General features: G+C 34.4%; 2 protein-coding genes and 1 pseudogene across 3 annotated transcripts; all 3 read right to left on the bottom strand.

Moving 5' to 3' along the window:
• Positions 1-645: 645 nt before the first annotated feature.
• On the bottom strand, positions 646-2,315 carry KUF1 (KAR-UP F-box 1). The gene has a single exon (XM_083066881.1). The coding sequence runs from the start codon at positions 2,164-2,166 to the stop codon at positions 1,069-1,071; it is 1,098 nt and encodes a 365-aa protein (XP_082923007.1). The 5' UTR covers positions 2,167-2,315; the 3' UTR covers positions 646-1,068.
• Positions 2,316-7,223: 4,908 nt separating this feature from the next.
• On the bottom strand, positions 7,224-20,577 carry RECQL2 (RECQ helicase L2). Of its 2 annotated transcripts, XM_020380618.3 has the most exons (20): positions 20,384-20,574; positions 19,966-20,186; positions 19,077-19,223; positions 18,748-18,960; positions 17,644-17,748; positions 17,432-17,536; positions 17,177-17,299; positions 15,720-15,808; positions 15,224-15,260; positions 15,093-15,126; positions 14,422-14,474; positions 14,024-14,101; positions 13,655-13,720; positions 12,910-12,976; positions 12,778-12,831; positions 12,501-12,608; positions 12,030-12,094; positions 8,770-8,848; positions 8,117-8,334; positions 7,224-7,622 (listed from the first exon to the last, which is right to left on the bottom strand). In XM_020380618.3, exons 1-20 carry the CDS (start codon positions 20,445-20,447, stop codon positions 7,440-7,442), a joined length of 2,109 nt encoding a protein of 702 aa, XP_020236207.1. In that variant the 5' UTR covers positions 20,448-20,574; the 3' UTR covers positions 7,224-7,439. The 2 variants fall into 2 exon arrangements, with proteins under 2 accessions (XP_020236207.1, XP_082922321.1); XM_083066195.1 differs by lacking the exons at positions 7,224-7,622; positions 8,117-8,334 and adding an exon at positions 8,372-8,585 and having other exon boundaries at positions 20,384-20,577.
• LOC145952991 (secreted RxLR effector protein 161 pseudogene) lies at positions 9,371-10,264 on the bottom strand (annotated as a pseudogene).
• Positions 20,578-21,160: the final 583 nt, after the last annotated feature.

Genomic DNA, 21,160 nt, shown 5'->3' with positions numbered 1-21,160 from the left:
AAATATAAAATATTCAAAAGTCTTTTTTGGGCTTTGGTGTAATTGAATCGTTAAAATGATTTGGTATGAATTTTAAAAGTCAATGCTTGAGAAACTACCATAAGAAATGCATTCCTTCAACAAAAATTGATTTGTATTATAATAATCACCAATGTCTTACAACTTTCCCAATTGGCTATCGGACTTTATCGATTGGTACGACTCCAAACAGAAATAAATATCCTATATTTTGAGTATCGTTGAAAGTTTCAAATAAAACAATCGTACATTTTTTTAGATTCAAACATAATTCAACTTGTAATGTATAAAAAAATAAAATCCAAAAGGCAACTATTGTCCTATTTGATTTGTTCAGTGGGTCCGTTTAAATTTTATTTTTACTTTAATTTTTTTTTAGTTTATTTTAAGACTTTGAAAGCTTTACATTATAAAAGATTTATATCGTTAATTAATAAAATAAAAAATGATTTCTGATATATTATTAAAAATATTTATTTTCAAAGTTAATAAATTTATAATAATAATAAAATTATATTATTGATATATATATATATATATTTGAAAGTAGTTTATTAATGTTGATATTTATCGAGTAAAAAGAATTGTTATGGTAAATGAGGTGTTTGTGATCGTACAAGCAAGAAGTTGAAGAATGATGAGTAGAGAATTTGCATATATCCTTTGTAACAGGCAACATTATTTGGTCTCCATCTCTGATAAGGCTAAGTCTCACTCACACCACTCATCTCCAACCCATTTTCACACCTAATGGCTAATACAACAAAATCAGTTAAACAATCAAACTACAAACAACGCAACCTCAAGCGTGTAGTTTAGAGGTTGATTCACGGTTAAGCAAAGTCAGGAGTTTGAATCCTGCCTTGTATATGTAGCCGCGTTAAATTTTGGGACCAAACGTAACAAGAGATTAGTCACTGCTATTGATGGTAGATACTCCGTGAAAAAAAAAAAAAAAAAAAAAAAACTACAAACAACGCCACTAGATTCTCCCATCTAATTTAATTTCCCATTTTACTTTCTTACAAAGAATTAAAATAAAAGAAATCCTCAGTGTAGTAGGGGCATCCTGGGCAAGACGTGAACGGCGACCGGCTCAAGCCCTTCCGGCAACTTGACGGGAAAAATCCGCGGCGGCGCGGCCGCCACGTCGACGACGGAAATCCCGGAAGGCGAAACGACGCAGAGTTTGCCTTGATGAGCGACGAGCTGTTGGGCTCCCTTGAGTCTGTGATTGTGGAGAATGTCTTCCCAGGCGTCTTGTTGGGGGATGTATTTCCTGAGCGCGCCCTTGGCTTCGTCGACGACGAACATGAGACGTTCTTCCATGGCGGCGACGGGTCCTCTCCAGCCATTGAGCATGCCCTCGGGCATGTCCTTCCAGAAGTCCCCAGCGACGTCGTAGACGACACCCTCTTTGGCGGCGTCGCCTTTGACGTTGACCATGCAGAGGGTGCCTCTCCAGCCGACGGCGTCGACGGCCTCGCGGCTGAACCTGGCGTCCCTGAGCTGCGCTTTGGGCTGCCACTCCCAGGCGGCGGCGTGGGCGAGGAGGTCCCACTTGTGGAGGGAGCGGGCGACGTGGAGGGAGAAGTGGGAGCCGATGCCGCTGGCGACGTAGACGGAGGAGCCGAGGGAGCCGAGGGCGCACCAGCGGCGGGGGGAGAGCGGGGGCCCGTGGGACCAGGAGCGGGAGGGCGGGTGGAAGACGAGGGGCCGGGGGAGGGCCGGGGTGAGGTTGTGCGTGGTGGCCGCCAGCAGGAGGAGGCGCCCCCCCAGGGAGATGGACTGCACTGCGAGGCTCCGGGAGAGGAAGGCCGGGTGGCGGAGGAGGAGGGGCGGCTCAGGGGGCGGCGGCGGGAGGGCTTGCCAGGTGGCGGAGAGAGGGTCGTAGGCGTGGAAGTGCAGTGAGGGGCTGTGGGGCGGCGCGAGCAGCGCGTAGAGGCAGTTGAAGGGTGGGAAGGTGGGGCTGTAGAGAAGGCGTCGCCATGAGTGGGAGAGTGTGAATAGCAGCTTTGGAGGCAGTGATGCGAGGCTTAGTTGGGCTATGTGGTCTGGCAGACCTGGGATCAGACCTTCTTCTTCTTCTTCTTCTTCTTCTTTTTGGCGTTTGGTGGAGTCCATGGGCATGGGCATGGACATGGACATGGATGAGATGCGATCCTATGTTTAAAGGATAGAAATTTGGAAAGTGGGGTTTGGTTCGTTGGTGATGTCAGGGAAGGAAGTTAGAAACTTAACTAAGGGACAACCTCCCCCGCTTTCACCTTTTTCCCAATTAACACTCTCCAACTACTCCATTTACAACTCCATTCATCACTTCTCACTATATTAAAAATAGTTTAATGTTATGATTATGATAAAATTTGACTAAATAAATTTATGAAATTAAAAAAAATAAATTGATAAAATCTAAAAAATTAAATAAGATTTTTTAAAGTATCTAAAATATGATTTTTCACCCACTTCGTCTATTTTGAAATTTGATTTGTTTTGTCAACAATTTTTTCCTTAATTAAAATTTTTAAATAAATTTTTTATTTGAAAAATTTTACCTCCTCAAAGCTTGCTCTTTTTTCTCATTTTTTTTGTCTTGCGATACCAAGAGTCTCTATCTCCTTGTATACTTAGTATCTCTATTTTAAATCAAAATACCTAGTGAGATAATATTGACAACAAAAGAGGTACATACTTCACATATTGAAAAAACTTTTGGAATGTCATTTTGTAGTCGTAATGTTCGTATCCTTCATTTCCCACCATTTCATAACTTGAAGCGAACAAATTCACCATTAGTTTTCAAAATATCAAAAATTGTTTGATCTCTGCAAATATATTCTTTAGTTACAAATCAATCACCTATTTTGATTTAGCAACTCCTCAATAGTTGTCAAATATACATTTTCGTTTTTCGAATTTTGGGTCACATTAACTTGGAAGTTGTCATAATCTCTCCTTATTACTTTTAATTTTTTTCACAACCTTTTATTGATGTACATTTTGTTCTAGACATGATTGAAAATTTGATCTTCCTCTCGTATCATTTAATCTCCACGAATAACTCTTTCTTTACTAAGACTATTGCATGACTAGTGTATGACCTTCAATATCAATGTTCTCATTTTCTCTTAGAGGTTTAGTCACCTCATTCAATTTCAACAATATCTTACCTGCAAGCAACACCTAAATTAAACATTTGTAAGACTTTGGTAGTGAAGCTAACACTAACACTATTTGGTTTTCATTAAATATTTTTTCATTTACATTCAACAATTAACATACTAGCTAGTTGAAATTATTAATGTTGTCATAGATATTTCCTCACATCTTCCCTTTCGGTAGGTAAATTTCATCCTCAAACATAAATGATTGGTCAACAATTTGAAGATATAAATGCTCTCCTACTTATCTCACAAGGTCATATTTTATCCTTTAACATTTTGCATTCGATCTGGAAAGTAATAATTAACCCAATTGTGTTCATAATCTTCTTGTAAATTTGAGTCTACTATCTTTCATTAGTCGATTTTCATATTTCAAATTTTGACCAAGACTTTGATACACTAAAAGATCTTAAATAATATATTATTAAATTATAAAATTTGTCCAAACTTTTGCTCTGATTCCAAAGAATAAAAAAAAACTCTATCTACACAATAAAATTATCCGCATATCCAAAATACCGAACCGCATGTTCTAAAGGAAAAATGAAAGTAGTCTAATTAAATTTTTGGTTAAACCTTGAATATTATCCTTATCCAGATGCCGAACCGCACGTTCTTTTCCTCGTATTAGGATAGTTTCTTATAATCACTTTTTTGAGGTACTTATTTCAATTGAGTTGAGGTCGATTTTGCAATGGTATTATGGTTATCAATTTCCAGGTAAGTGCACGTGGATGGTGTGAAGCAGTGCATTAAAGTGTTATGGATTTAAAAGCGGTGTTACTTATACCCTACCAATAGTTCTAAAAACCAAATTTACACTAAAGGTTAATACTTTTTTTTATAAAAAAAAGAATATGTAAAAGTTATGCATATATGCATTAACCAAACTTTATTTTTTAACTGTATGCGATGCAACCAAACCAAACCAATATTCTTTTGATGTTAAATCTCGTTAATTCTGAGTCAACGCACGTTTGGTCCAAAATTTAAGCATGGTAAGTTGAGAAAAAGGTGGTATTGTCGATTAATTTGGGTGCAGTTGGCGTGGGGCAGTTGGGCTATTAAAATACGAATGGTTCCAAAAAGTAGCCTCAATGGCACGCATGCTGCTTCAGCCACTTGTTTAACGTGAAAAGCCAATGTGTATCTATGCTATCACAACTCGACACCTGTTATGTTACTTTAATTATTTCTTTCTATTTTCTATTCATCTCCGATTCTACCATATAAGCTTAGTGTAACAGTTTTTATTAATTATTACCTTTTAATAATATTTGTGTGTTTTTAGATGCTTTAATAAATTTATCTGGATAAAAGATTAATTTGATTTTGAAGAAAAAAGTACATAAGATTTTATTTTTTTTAGAATTGAAACTCATAAACTCATTACTAAAGAAACTTAGAGAGATTTTAGAAAGAGGAATTTTAGAAGTTTTTGACATTTTTTCTTCTTCTTCTAGATTTCTTAAGCAGATTTTATGTTACATTATATGTTGGTATCTTTTGATTTTCAATATGATCAGATTGTTAAGGTCATGAAAATGATGATCACGATAATGCATTAGTAAAATGCTTATTTTGCTTAGATAGAGGTGAACAGGGCTACGGCTAAAATAGCCAAACCTATAGTGTCACAAGAGGGGAGGGACTTGACAGAATTCAGAAAGTGTCACCCTCTCCAGTTCAAAGTGGATTCAAATCTAGATGTGGTAAACCACTAAATGTGAGATGGAAATTATTTTTTTGGAGTGCTAGGCTATACTGAGGAGAGGAAGTTGACTTATGTTGTATACATGTTTGTTAGAGAGAAGGATTACTGGTGGAGAGACACCCATTAGATGTTGGAGAGTAGAGGGTGATTGTTGACAAAATGCTTCAATCGAGTATTTCTTGAGAAATACTTTTTCGATAGCCGGAGATAAGCTAAAGAGGTAGAGTTTATGCAATTGTATCAAGGGAACATGACAGTGTTGAAATATGCTATAAAGTTTGAGCATTTGACACGATTTTACTCTCGAACTATATCTGAAAAAGTTTCCAAAGGGGCTGAAATATGAATTGAAGTGTGTGATAGTTCTCACATCTATCACATAATTTTCTACCTTAGTTAAAAAGACAAAGACAATAGAACGATTGAAAGGTGGCAATGTTGGCAAGGCTATTAAGAGGCTGGAGGAGTCATCTAGGTCCAAGAGGAGAGGATAATAGAGGAGACCCTATGATAAACCTCATGATATTACAAACGTATTTTATTAGTGTAACATTTTAAGTGCATGCTTAAATTACAATTTACATGCTCTAAACCAAAATTTTAGATTTTAAATTCTCTAATAAACAAAAGTATTTATTTATTTTTTCTCTTACTTCCCTCTCTTCTCTTTTAAAATTAACATAAAAAAGTCAATAATTTTTTATTTATTAAATTTAAAATTAGTTAATATTTAATTTTATAAAATTTAATCTATGTGTGAATTTTACAAATACTTGAATTTTAAACCCTTTATAAAAATTTTCATTATAATCTTCCATCCAAACACACTTGAAGAAATAAAAATTAAATTTCATCCTCAAATAATAATAAAAAGACTGAATTGGTTTTAACAAAAAAATACATTGACAGTGGCAAATTTACTAAAGAATGTAAATATTTACTGGTTAACAAATTACTAGGAAAATAATGAAATTGGGTATAAAATCAAGATAGTGTCACGATATTTTTCCATATATTTTTTTTTAATTTCTTAACGAAGTTTTTGAAGATAATAGTTAATATTTTTTTAAAAATATTAATTGTCCAAATGCAATTACGAGAACTCGTGAAGTATTATTTAAAGGATCTTGTTAATTAGTGTCACAAGAGTATTAGTTAAGGAATTAATAATATTTGTTATTTTTTGAACTCAATAGTAATTTTTATTAAAATCAGATTATAAATATAGTGCAATTACAATAAAAATATATTAATAACATTATAAATATGCTTTATGCCCAATTTTATTTTACACTTCACCAACAACTCCAAGTCAGATGCTAGGTAACCAAACGAATCCAAAACAGTAAATAATTTTATTTATTAGGGATTTTTTTATAATTTTTTTAATACTATTAAGAGCCCCAAGTCCAATACTCACTAGCATGAAAAAGGTGTTTTTTGGTCTGTTTAAGACATCAATTTAATTTATGAGATGTGACTATTGGAATTCCAACTTATGAGATGTGACTATTGGAATTCCAACTGTATTTGTATTCTGTGGTTATTAGTAACCCTTCAATCTTCATCCTGGCCTCCATCTGCCACCGCACCAATATGATTTTTCATTCCAATGAAAATCTCGATTCTATGGTTATGTTTTTTTGTAGTAATTAAAAGTGAAACAGAGATATAAATGAATAAATAACATGAAAATAAAAAAGACAAGTTTTTTTTATATATTTTAAAATAAAAGTAGAAATAAAAGTTAATTATATATAATTAAAAATAAGAAAAAGGAAATGAAGAAATATCTTTCTAATTGTTAGAAATTAGAATGAGCTTAGTAAAAAAATAAACTATATGAATTTTAAAATTATATTTAACCCGAAAAGTTATACCTTTTATTCCATAATTTTTCCATAACATCTATTCTTTGTATGAAAAATATTTAATATTTTCTAAAACTAATTTGGAAAAGCAAATTTATTTTTCTTCTCGTTTCACGCCAACATAAAAAAAAAGTGACTCAAAAATAAAACCCCTCATTTTTCTTTTCAAACAAATTGAAAGTTTTAGCATTTCTATCTTTTTATCTATTTCTTTCCTCTTTATTTCTTCAAAAGCAATGTGTTACATCTGTTTACCAAAAAATAGTATATAAATTTTCAAGTTTTTCTACAAAATAAAAATATATTTTTAAAATAAATATTTAATATTTTATTATCTGACCAAGTGAAAATATCAAAATATATTTTCTTAATTTTTTAAAGCAATAAAGAAAGACATTTTAGAATAGATTGAGTAATAAAATCAAGGATCAGACTAAATGAATTACCGAGTCCCAGTTTTTCTTTTTAAATATTGCGTATGGTCTCTATTCAAATTTATATTTTATCAACTGTTTTTATAGATAAGAAAGATCAAGATATTTGTCATCCAGGTTCCTTTTTCCACTTTTGGATGAGCCAAAAGCTCAGTTTGTAAGAACGAATATACTTTTTTTCCTCAGTTGTGCCATAGTACATAAATTAAAACATAAATTGGCACGAGGACACGACCAGTTAGCATTCTTCATCTTCACTACTTTCAATAAGAACAAGATTTTTCTTGGTCTTCGACCTCTTCGCAGCCCTACCATCAGTTACTTGTTTATCAGCAGGCTTGAAATTTGAATATTTTTCAATTTGCTCAATTATTCTATGTCCATACTTTTCTGTCTTCAGTTTTCCAATTACCTTCTCCAACTGCGCGCACACAAACAAAAATTATAATTCTGGTTTGGATTACATCAATAACTTCTAGGAGCTGTTGAGTGACCCTAGTTGAAGCCTTAAACTAAGTGTGGATTGATGGAGAATGGAATGGAGTGAAATGATAATGAATGAAATTAAGTTCCATTATTAGGATTGTTAAAATAGAATGAAACGGAGAGGTACTTGATGGAATGCATTCTATCCCATCCTCCTTCCTTTTTCTTCTCCACTTTCAGAGGGTATAGGATGGAAGTATGGAAACATTATTTGTTTTCCCTACCATTATAAAAATATCTAAATAATGAAATGGTAAATTTGTTTGATAATTCCATTCCAATTTATTCACTTTTTCCATCCCCCATTTCATTCCAATCCACTTACCATAGCCTAAAGTAGCTTTTGACAATTTTTTTCAAATTAATTTTTGTTTAGATATTGATCAAAACACACCGGTACAAAACTAAATTGCATAACGTAGAACTTGCCTGCTCCAGTGAGTTAGGTTTTTGAGAACTTAACAAGTTGATTTGTTCAGTGGATAAGACAGAGTGTGGAAGTATTCCTCCATGGGCAGAGGACAGTTCTTTTCTCAGCTCATCAAGCTTTAGCTCCAAACCGGAGGACCCAAGGCTGCGTTTCACTGATCTTACACCAGCTTTAGTTCTCTGTTCAGTATAAATCTCAAGTTTCACAGATTTCTTCCCTGCACATAAAACAATGACATTCAGGGGAGAGTTGTGAACATCTGGACTGTGCAACAAATAAATTGCCAATAAAATGAAACATGGAAAATCTGATGTTTTCAACTCTATTGATAATAGTAGCTCGGGCAGCATAAATAATAACCAAACAGGTTACAAGAAGGAAATCAACATGTGTCCTTTACACTCTGCAAATTGAATGCTGGCGCGTTCACAAAAGTATTTTGGAGGAAGAATCAGAAAAAGGTGCAACCTAGGCCATAAATTGGAAAAATCAACTTACTTCATTGAATCAGTTTCTCATTAAAGAATTTCATGGTTGAATAAAGAAATAGCACACATACACAGCACAGATGTAACACAAAAGACTATAATAGGTTTTTCCATGAAAAATTAGCTTTTATAGATCAACATCTCTGATAGGAAATAATGTGTACCTTGTAATATTTGCCTTGCCAACGGCCCCACGGTAACGTAAGCATTTGTGGCGTAAGCTGTATGCTGAAATTCTTCTTTCTACGTCAAGAAAAGGTTGGCTCTAAATCACCCGCTAAAAATATTTAAATATACATTTTTGCACTAACAGGTCAACTGAGAAAGCATGGAGCTTTATTTAAAATTAGAACTGATGCTAATACAATCCAAAGTAAAATTATTGTTGACTATATTCGCCTATATTTAAAAGGCTTGACATTCAAATTCCATATGGTGCAAAGTAACATGTTTTGCGTTGATCTCTTTTTCTTGATGGGTTGGGATTGCGTTATTTTTTCTTATTAATCAAACAAATAGTGAGCAAAATCATGATTTTGTGATTGCAAAACTGGTTCTGTGTCTTTTGATATAAATGGAGAGTAGAAATTAATTGTTCATTAGTTTCGTGAGGCAACCCTCAGGAAATATTATTGTCTTTGAATTAATTGGATTCAACTGGGTCAAGATTAGGTGTTTGAGGTACATTTTTGCTTCAAATGAATCTTGCTTTTGTTAAGGGAATTGGAGATTGAATTTAGCTGTTCATTGCTGTTGAGAGTAATGTGAATGGAGAGAACATATTCCTTATGGATTGCAAAGCAAAAGATGTGTTTAAATACAAAGTAGTGGGCCTAGGCCCATAAGATAAAAACTATAAGATAAAAAACTATAAGATAAAATTATATCTAACACTCCCCCTCAAGCTGGTGTATATAGATCATATGCACCAAGCTTGTTACAAATATAATCAATCCTAGGACCCCGTAATGATTTGGTGAAGACATCTGCCAACTGATCAGTAGAGTTAACAAACTGAGTAGTAATGTCCCCAGATAAAATCTTCTCACGAATGAAGTGACAATCTATTTCAATGTGTTTGGTCCTCTCGTGAAATACTGGATTTGAGGCAATATGAAGGGCAGCTTGGTTATCACATATGAGAGTCATCTGTGTAACTTCGCCAAATCTCAGTTCTTTAAGCAACTGTTTGAGCCAAATAAGCTCACACGTAGCAGAGGCCATGGCACAGTATTCTGCTTCTGCACTAGATCTTGCCACTACATTCTGTTTCTTACTTTTCCACGAAATCAAGTTATCACCAATAAAGACACAATAACCTGAGGTGGATCTCCTGTCAGAGGGAGAGCCTGCCCAATCTGCATCTGAGTATCCCATAACTTGGGTATGATTGTTGTAGCCATATAATAAATCTTTTCCTGGAGCACCTTTGATATACTTCAGAATGCGGATGACTGCATTCCAATGTCCTGCACATGGAGAATTGAGAAATTGACTCACCACACTAACCGCAAAAGAGATGTCAGGACGAGTTACCGTGAGATAGTTCAATTTCCCAACCAGTCTTCTGTACCTCTCAAGATCTGAGAAAGGCTCTCCCTGACTTGGTAGAAGTTTAGCATTAGGATCCATAGGTGTATCAACGGGCTTGGAATTCATTAGCCCAGTTTCCTCTAAAATATCCAATGCATACTTTCTTTGAGATATTACAATTCCATTTGTAGATTGCGCTACCTCAATCCCCAAGAAATACCTAAGTTTACCAAGGTCTTTTGTCTGAAAGTGATGGCAAAGATGTTGTTTTATCTGAGAAATGCCATGATATCACTACCAGTGAGAACAATATCATCAACATATACTATCAAGTAGATGCACCCAGCAGTGGAATGTCGATAAAAGACCGAATGATTAGCTTCGCTTCGAGTCATACCAAACTGTTGGACTACAGTACTGAATCTACCAAACCATGCCCTTGGAGACTGCTTAAGACCATAAAGTGATTTGCGGAGACGACATACCAAACCGGAAGACTCCCCTGAGCAACAAACCCAGGAGGTTGCTCCATATAAATTTCCTCAAGCAAATCCCCATGAAGAAAGGCATTTTTAACATCCAGTTGATAGAGAGGCCAACAGCGAAGAGCAGCCATGGCTAAGAATAATCTGACAGAGGTCATCTTGGCAACAGGAGAGAAAGTGTCACCATAGTCTAATCCAAAAATTTGAGTATAACCTTTGGCGACCAAACGAGCTTTAAGTCGATCAATGGTGCCATCAGGACCAACCTTGACTGTGAAGATCCATCGACATCCAACCACAGACTTCCCAGGAGGCAAAGAAACAAGATCCCAAGTACCACTGTTCTGAAGAGCACACAGTTCATCGAGCATGGCTTGTTTCCAACCAGGGTGGGCCAAGGCATCACCTAGATTTTTAGGAATAGACGCAGAAGAAAGAGAAGAGAGACAAGTATATTGGGAGGGGGATAACCGGTGATAACTCAGAGTAATATAATGAGGGGAAGGATTACGAGTAGAACGATTACCTTTCCGAAGGGCAATAGGGAGGTCAGACTCAAGTGGTTGGGCCGGAGGAGACGAAGGAGGTGGCACCGAAGTAGAGTCGGGTGGGGGTCCAATGGGAAGGCTAGAGTTGGGTGGGGGGGTCGCCGGCCGGAAAGGCGGCGGACGGCGGCGGCAGACGGCGGCGGCAGCGAAGAAGAAACCCTAAAAAAATAGGAAAAAATTGCCGGAAAGAGACACGACAGGATGGGTAGCCGTAAAACGGAATGAGACACGTTCTCCGGGCACCGATGAACAGTGGGTCCACCGGGAGGTCAAGGATTAGGCTCTGATACCATGTTGAGAGTAATGTGAATGGAGAGAACATATTCCTTATGGATTGCAAAGCAAAAGATGTGTTTAAATACAAAGTAGTGGGCCTAGGCCCATAAGATAAAAACTATAAGATAAAAAACTATAAGATAAAATTATATCTAACAATTGCAAATCATTGAAAATTGAAGTTTAAATGCAAAACAGAAAGCTAAGACTAGTGATTTCAAATGTTGTAAAGAAAGTGGGATTGCTTTTGTCTGGTATAGACATTAAGTTCGTTACTCACAAGGAGTTCAAACTTTTGTCTCTGACCCACAGCTCTGTTCTGTTTGTACCACAACAGAACAACAAATTAACAAATAAACATCAATAACAATCATACATCAAAAGTTGATAAAAGGATAAATCATGAAACTCAATCATAGCCTAGCCTTCATATATGTCAATAACTCAATACTCTAGTGTTTGCTCTTCAATTTTGACTTGTAAATGTAATGAAGTTGTCTTGCCCTGTCTACCATATGCACAATAAACTTTAAGAACAATAAATCTTTCTAACTTTCAGTATTAAGGGAACAATGTATTTACCAAAGACCGCTCAAGTAAAAGGTGTAATATGAGCTGCTCAATTTCCTCTCGTTTCAATTCAGAACCTGGACAATTCAATGTAGTAAGATAAGAGATTCATGTTTGTGATAAATTACATACAAGAAACAGATTCAGATTGATACAATATAAATATTGCAATTATTGTGAATTGTGAAAAAAAAAAAAAAGGTATTTCTATTTTGAATGAAGTTTACAAGAGCAGTTCACACTCATCCAGCAATTTTGGTGTTTTTCATTTTTATTTGTTACTTTTGGTCTCTTTGCACTACAATTAGCTTTTGACTTTTGAGCCTCAGGCTACTCCTCCAACCTTACTGTTAAACCATGTTAGGTGGCTAGATGAAACCAGAGGGAGGACTCATTACGCCCAAAGATCTTAGTACTTTATACTATAGAAAATAATATATCCAGCCAAATATAAAGTATAAATAGAGGAGAGGTCAAACCAACCTAGTTCCTTCTGTTTTATTTTCATTTTATCAACTAATTGCAACATTGTTGACCTCTGATCATTTGCTTGCATGTCTTGCAACAATGAAACCATCAGTTTTGCATGACCTGGAAAGTATTGCCATGTAAAGGTTTGTTTAAATAAATGGGAAGAAGAAAATAGGAAAAGTTGGGAGATCAGAAGGAAGAAAAAACAAAGGAAATCAATTACAATAATACAAAATATATGGGAAATGAAGAGTAAGGTAAAATTGAACCAAAAGTCAAAGCAACGCACCAGAAACATCCACTTCCTTCACCTCACTTGCGAATGCACAGATGTCGCACATCCCTGTAACATCGAGTATATAACGCTTGCAACAATGGGGCAAAGATTAAAAGAGAAATAAATGACAAGATTGTAAGCTACCATTGCACTCTTGAAGTGGCTCAGCAAAATGCCGGAAAAAGGCACTTCGTCGGCATTGTCTTTTGGACTGCATTAAAGAGAATGAAAATACAATTATTGTTAAAAGTAAAGGTTTTTTTAGTAGAGAAGGATGAAAAGAGAGAAAAATGACCTCAAATTATTATGAATTGTGCCATGATTCCAAATACTAACTAGATAGTTCTTATACTAAATATTCAAGTTCTAATCCTTATTAATCAAACAAACTCAACTTCCCAAAGATAAAATCCCCAAGAATAAGACAAGAATCCTAAACAAAATTCCTAAGAGTGGGCAACACAATTATGCATCATTAATTCATTATTTGTAGATATTCTATTAATTTAATTTATAATAATTCAATGACTTAATGTGCATAATAATCTTCCATAATCAGGCAAATGAAAAGGTGAAAGAAAGGCACTCAGTCAGGTCTGTACAGCATAAAGAAAGGACTAAACCTGAATATATATATGTGTGTGTGTGTGTGTGTGCGCTCATGAAATCATCAAAGATGAAAATGAAACTTTAATAGCTGTTGTTTCGTACATATTCACACTTCCACTAATAGGAAATCAATAAGCCTAAATATTTAAGAACCCTCACCTAAACAAGAAGAGGAAGGAGAAAGAAATCAATGGTCTAAAATTAAAAATTTTGAAGGAATGAATAAGTACTGACTGAGATCACATCAACTACAAGACTTAAATATCACAGAAGAAATTACCTGACAATATCGTACTATGTCATAGAGATTCTGCAGTCCGGTGTTTTCGTAGAAGACCATTGAGCTCTGAAAAAATTGTTATGATGTTTGATCACATAATCTCGTAATCTATATGCAAGTCTACATGTAGATTAATATTCCAAACATGAAATAGATTAATTCCACTATTAGCTCTCTATATAACTTTTTTTTATCTCATCCTATATTCTTAAATAAAATTGGTGCCAAAAATAGACCTCAATATCCAATGGAACAATATGTCTGAGCTCAAAATACAAAGGTCTTATCTCCAGCAAGCTCCAGTTTTTGCAGAAATAGATAAATGGATATATGCATAAATTTATAGTCAAGAGTGTTGCAAAGTTTCACCTGACGAGGAACATCACCAGGTCTAAAATACAGCAAGCATTCAGAAGGAAGTCCATCTCGGCCAGCTCGACCACTTTCCTGTCAAAAAAAATAATAATGAAGTTACATAAAATTCATCCCTGGGTTTTCACCTGCCAGCTTAAGCATTTAGGATCAATGGTCCTTCATTTTCAAAGCCTCTTTGCAAACCCCATTTAAATTGATTTTAGCACAAGGTTTGGGAAGCATGAAATTTATCCATGACTGAAGCCCAAAAGTCTTTTGCATGAGATTATGTTAGATAAAAAACACTCCCAGGCCTTCACCCAACAAATTAAGCTTCTAGAATGATTGGTTCTTGACAGATAACATAAGAGGTTATCTAACAGGAGAAAATCTCATTAGGATCAGGGCAAAACCTGGTAGTATGTTTCCATTGATTTACTCAAGCTGTGATGGATGACAAACCTGACTACATCAAAATATCTAGCATATGTTATCAGCTTCAATGAAGGTAAATACAATATGCATGTCCACAGGATGTCACTAGCAAAACTTTCATAAGCAGGGCTTCTCTATGCAACAATATAAGGTTCATAAATCATCCATGCAAGCATCAATTTGAAACAATTCAATCATGTAAAGAATCTTGACAAGGATATCTCTGGGATAACTCAAGTATTAGAATTTGGATTTGGACTGACTCAAGCCAAAAAGTTAGCTCATAGGATGAAGATTGTCCTTCACTTATATACTAATTTGATTATATCACTAGTCAATACATCAGTAATGCAAAAAAGTAAAATGCAAATGCATTAACATAATGAAAGGGAAAAAAAAAAACAGTTAAGCTTGTGTTCAATTGTTCATATCTGCATTAAAAGCTAGGAAAATAATATAATAGTATGACATTGACAGTCTGAGGCTATCCTATTTCACTGGAGAAATTTTGAAATTTAACAGATGCATTGCATTTATCTTTTTCATATAGAAAACAATTACAGTTGCAAAAATGTTATCAATAGCACAATGCACCAATTATAGTTAAGATACTGCTGAAGGAATTTTAAGAGAGCATTGCAATACTAACCATCTGGTTTGTTGATTCCCATACCAAAAGCTACCTGAAATGCATTTTAAAAAAGTTCAATGACGTAAAGGCCAGGAATAACAAAAGCATGTGTCGCAGGGCAGCAGTTGTGAACTTGTAATGATACATACTGTACCGACTATGACCTGCAGCTTGTTATTGCTCCACCTGTGTGATCAAACATAAATATCTCCATTAGCTCATTTGGTTATGCCATCATCATATCACTTATAATCTATTATACATTGACTAAGATGAATGATGCACAAAAACCAGTAGGGTCTCAAATTTTATAGGATATAAGATCTAATATGAAACTGTTTTCCTACCATTTAACAGGGCCCAAGACTGGCCAATTGAAACCTAGACTCAAATTCAGTCAAGGTCTTCTAAAATAAGTATTCATGGATTAATGGATAAGACAGAGCTAACAAGTCACGGCCAATACTGAAATCAAGGGCAACTGCACTCATTTAGTTCCTAAAACACTGGCAAGTAAAACTTTGGCACTCGGTGACATATTCAGCACTGACAACGCACATAAAAGAAAAGGCAGTACTTATCTTTCAAGAAAACTAGTATTAATAATAATATGTAAAAGTGACAACATTCTGATGATTACTTTACCTCATGTGAACTTTTTCACGAAAATTTACATCCATGTCTGCATGATAATAATCAGCTGAAACTCCTCTCTCCCTCAACTCCTTTGCAACCTAAAATAATCTTGACAATAAAAGGGATAAGTATTTACGCTACCTCACAAGGTGCACTAACATGTCCACATTTGAATGAACTAGAGCAAACACTATATTAGAATTCCAGAACATGCTGTAAGTATTTTTCCATGAAACATAATTTCTTCGATACTAGTTCTCCCAATTTAATTTAAGGCACATGGTTAGCAAGGAACAAGAATATATGAATAATATGATATCCATACTCCCTAGTTCCCAATGTAGCTTTTGGTATTTTCATCTTGGGCTATTTCCATACACTTCTCATTTATTAGCTCAATAGAAAGCCATTTTGCATTACATCAAATGTCATAACACACAAAATTGCACATCCTGTGTAGTTGCTCAATAAAATGAGCACCATAACCTCCTCAGTAGTTTGTGAGCAAATAATTTGTTCAAAACCTATGTAGAAAACAGGAGAATTTTGGAATGCATTATTATTTACATTAAATAATGAAAAAATATTTTTAACAAAAATATATTCATAATAAATATTTTGTTATTTTATAAAAATACTTTCCAACTATATAGATAATATTTTATGGCTTTAACAGTATATATATTTAATATTATTTTATTAATGTAAACATGTAATATTTCAAAAGTAAAATAAACAGTAATACCAAAACATATTAAAAAGTGAAGTTTACCTTCATGCATTGATTATGTCACGATGCGAAGTAGATGATTATGGAATGTTATTATAAATTATGTTTTCAGAAAAGTAAGTTCTCGTAAAGAATGATGAAATTTTCTTAACCATACATCACTGGATTTGTTATAGCTCAAAAGCCTCTATTACCAAAAAAATATCAATTCACTCTTTTTTGTTTTTTATTGTTGTATGTGCTAAGCCTCCTAGAGGAGACTCTGTATTTCAATGTTGTATATTGTGGTAATGAGCTGGGTAAAGATGTGTGTTCATGGACTTGGATCTAGATTGTTTAAGCATTTGAAGATAGTTTAACTTGTGAGAATATTTATACTATAATGTATAAAATCATATGTATGAACAAGTAGCTAGCATACTTTGGTGTGGTTAAGCAAATGGTTTGCTAGTATATCCTTATGGAAGGAAACTTTTGTAATTCTAAAACAATATAGTTGATTTATTGTTTGATGTTTACCACCAATTTTCTAATGTCAATTATGTGGATGTCACAAGACAGCTGGGTAGAACACCAAAAAGAAGCTGAAAAGTGAAAACACAATCTCAACCCAAAGCAAATTTAAGTGCAAATAGATACACTCTAGAAATGTGTGCATTGTGCTTCTTTGAGGGCAATATTTGACATTCAAAATATGTAGGCCTAATTGTTAGAAGAAAGCCACAATCACGATTACCTGTTCACATTCCTTCCTAGAGAAGCAATAAACAATCCCTGATTCATTATTTGGATAAGATTCTTGAATGAATTCTGCAATTTCATCAATTACTACCTTCCCAACGGATGACTTCTCCTTTACCTGTGGTATAAAATATGAAATTCCTTTAAACCAAGGGTATAACGTCATGTGTGTGTTTGTGTGTTTTTTTTCTTTTGGGGGGGGGGGGGCGCACAAAAAAAATATGTTGATAGATATTATTTACAAATATACCATATAAAACAAGTTTGGCCTATTTACTGTGCTGACAAATTTGACACATCTAGGAATATGCAACATCTCTATCAGATCATTTTGGACCCTCTGAGTAGCAGTGGCCTGACAAATAAATGTCATTAATAGAAATTAAAATTAAGTATGCAAAGCATATCCAAATCTGATAATTTTAATTGTAATACTTGATAGAAATTGAGATAAAGACTTACAGTCAAAGCAACCATAGGAACATTAGGGAACTGTGTCTTGAGAATACCGAGGCTCTTGTAGTCAGGTCGAAAGTCATGACCCCACTGACTACAGCAATGTGCCTCCTGCAATGCAAACCATAACCAGAAATTATATGATCATACAACTAACACAGCATTGCTATGAAACTCCAAAACCACTGCAGGATAGTGATAATGGTGAATCTAGACATGTTCATGGGTAAAATACTAATAGTGAATAATGCTAAAAACAAACAACATGCTAAAAGCCACTAAATAGTGTGGTCCTGAGTCAAGAGCAAAATAAACCTAATTACCTTTTTGTTTTGCATGTTTGGAGATTCGTGCTAAGGGAAAACCAAACACACTATTAAGCTAATATAGTAGGAGGCTCTTACCTTTAGTAACTCACCTTTCATTCAATAACCTTTGACCTTGAAGAAAGTACATCGCACACAAGCCCACTTTACTTTGTACTGAAATTTAATTTAATTTAATTTTGGAAGAACGGGAGCAGAAAGGATGAAACTCTTATCTATAAAATATACCATCTGATGTCATCCAAGTGTCTCCAATTATGTAACTAAAATTAGTTATGAAAATCACATGATGTGCCAAGATATATAGGCAATGATCTTTTAACCAGGCAAATCCTTTCTACCAAGCCATATTGTAAAATACAAAGTACCAAATATTTTCTGAATATATTTTTAAATAGATTAAAGTTTTATGGCATTATTTGGAGGGTAATATCCACCATGGAAAGTTTTATCAGAGTCTTCTAAATCAAAAACAAACACAAAATATGAGTGACTAACAATCCAGAATTCCAGATAACTTTGCCTTCATTGTTGATAATCACAATTTCACAATCTACCCTGAGTTAATGCATAGTTGCATTTAGTCAAAACAGGCTAATAAGTAAACCAGCAAATGAAGCAAAATACAAAAAAAAAAAAAAAAAAAAAAAACACACACACACACTTCAGCATTCATTCTTAATATCAACAAGTCAACAACCATTGACTTTCATAAAAAAAAAAAAGATGAATTTGACAAACATAATTCAAAACAAATCTATAGAGCATATCATTAGGAACTCACATCAATTGAAATTAGAGAGAGTCGACCAGCATGATGGCATTTTTCAAGTTTTGACATAAACCTCTTGCTTTTTGATATCTTTTCTGGAGTGACATACAATACTTTGAGTTCCCCCTCTCCCTTCTCCAAAGCCTTGTATATGAACTTCTCATCCCCTTTATTTGTTGAAGTCAACATATGTGCTGGAATGCCCAGAGCAGTCAAACCCATTACCTGAAGCAATCCCCCCACGAAGGGGAATAAAAGAGGCAGAGAAAACCTTTTTAATTCAAGAAAATTTTCACTGACTAAAAGACCAAAAAATTTTACCGGATTTTAACATAATGCACCTGATCTTGTATTAATGAAAGCAAAGGACTGACGACTAGAGCAATTCCATCACGCATAACAGCAGGAAGCTGGTAGCAGAGGCTCTTCCCACCACCTGCAGCCATAATCACCAGAACATCTCTTCCACTCATAATGGCATTAATTATCTGTCATCACCATCAACTACTTGTTAACAAAATTTTACCCAAAAGCCGTAATCTCAATATATACACACAAAAAAAAACTTCACAAACGAAAGCCTTTTATGTTGATTGTTCAATAATTGATATGCTCCAATGCTCGTGAAATCATCAGAAAACAGAAAGAATACACTACCCAGCTATTAGACAGCAGACAGTGACTAAAAATTGAGAGCACAAAAAAATAAGAGTTAAACACAAATACTCTAACCATTATCAAACATAAATCAGATAAAATAAACTAGTACAGACTTAATATCCCTACCTAGAAAATTTCCAAGGCCTGATTTTTTAACTGCTCAATAACATAATGCATGGGGCCTGAAGCCTTGAAGTTTTGAACCCAAACCACAAGGTTTAGCAAGAAGCTAGACTGCTAGAGTTCCACCAGCCAATGCAAAATTTAGAAAGCACAGGAACATATTATCTGACAATGATATTCTTAACATGAAGTGCAACTTCTACAAAAGACAACACATTCACATCTCCCATATACTGTGATATCCCACCTCCTTTCTTCCCGCAATTAAAGATAATGGAGAAAGAGGGAACATGTACAATCACAATCCTCAACTTCAGAATAACTTCAGTCCGGTTCAGTTCAGAACAAAACAATTAAACAGGTAGCTTAAAAGGAACAAGAGTTGGACATTCTTATGTTTCTATCCCTTTCATTTTATTTTATTTACTAACTTTCACTTATAGTTACCTCTTTTTGATTTGCACGGTAGGACGAAATGCCAAAAACATTCAACCTAACATCATCTGCTTCAGAATCCCATTCAAACGTCCCACTCCAATTTTCCGCAGTGCTTGATGCCACATTATTAGCCTCGTTTCCAGATTCTTTACACGCTTCCAGAATAGCACTCAGCTCCGATTTTCTCTCGTACAAATTCTCTTGCCTCTCGATCAAGGCCCTTATTTGTTCTGCATAGTGCACAGACAGATAATTTTATTTTAAAAATAAAATAACAATAAATTCGTCTACACCATTGTGAACAGAAGCATTTGGTGAAGCGTGACCGTTTGGTTTGCATATCGTCAAAAATTCTTATGTTTCTATTGCAAGTAATTTGTTGATGGAATTAACATTGTGATATTGAGGAAAATGGGGGAGGAAGCACCTTGGACATCTTGAATCTCAACCTCGATGTTGAGAAGCTCCTCTAGAATCTCGTTGTCCTCCATCTCTAACGCCGGAACACCGTGAGGCCAAGGCAAAGCAACCCTAGAAGCCTACCGTGTACACTTGCGGCATCGTTTGAACTTTGAACATTGACGGCTATGTTGCTAGGCAAAATTGCAAGACTAAGAGTATGTGCTGCAATTTTCAAAAATTAAATTATTCTGTAAAATTATTTTAAAAAATCACTTTTCCAAACTTCACAAAACTATTACATGAGTAACATGACTGTTACATTCTCTTATTTTTCCACATAATAAAAAAAAAACTATTTTTTCAAACACGATCACATAGGCCAGATTTTTTTTTTAAAAAAATTTTATCAAGGATTTAGCTCAATTGAGTTGAATAGTGTATGTAAATTGTTAAAATTTATTGCATTCGGTTCTTACTAATCAAAAGAATATTCTTTTTATGGGTCTAACTTGATTAAGGTTTTTACGCTCTCATCATATTCTAATATAATTTATTAATATATTTTTTAAGGATAAATAAAATAATGTATACATATATATAATTACTATAAACTTTTTTTTTATAGAAATAATAACTACATACTTATTCTTTGTGTAAATGTGAAATTCACATAAAATTTTGTGAACATAAGAAAGACATTAAAATGGATTAAATAGTAACAATAAAAAACTTATCACTTCTTCAAAATATAAAGTAAAATCAAGGACTTTACGAGTGTAGATGAAAAATTAAGAAAAAAATA

The sequence above is a fragment of the Cajanus cajan genome, chromosome 11, assembly GCF_000230855.2.
Source record: "Cajanus cajan strain Asha chromosome 11, NIPB_CcT2T_4, whole genome shotgun sequence".
NCBI lineage: Eukaryota > Viridiplantae > Streptophyta > Magnoliopsida > Fabales > Fabaceae > Cajanus > Cajanus cajan.
Note: the sequence above shows the minus strand (reverse complement) of the source record. Positions and strands in the feature narration are given on the sequence as shown.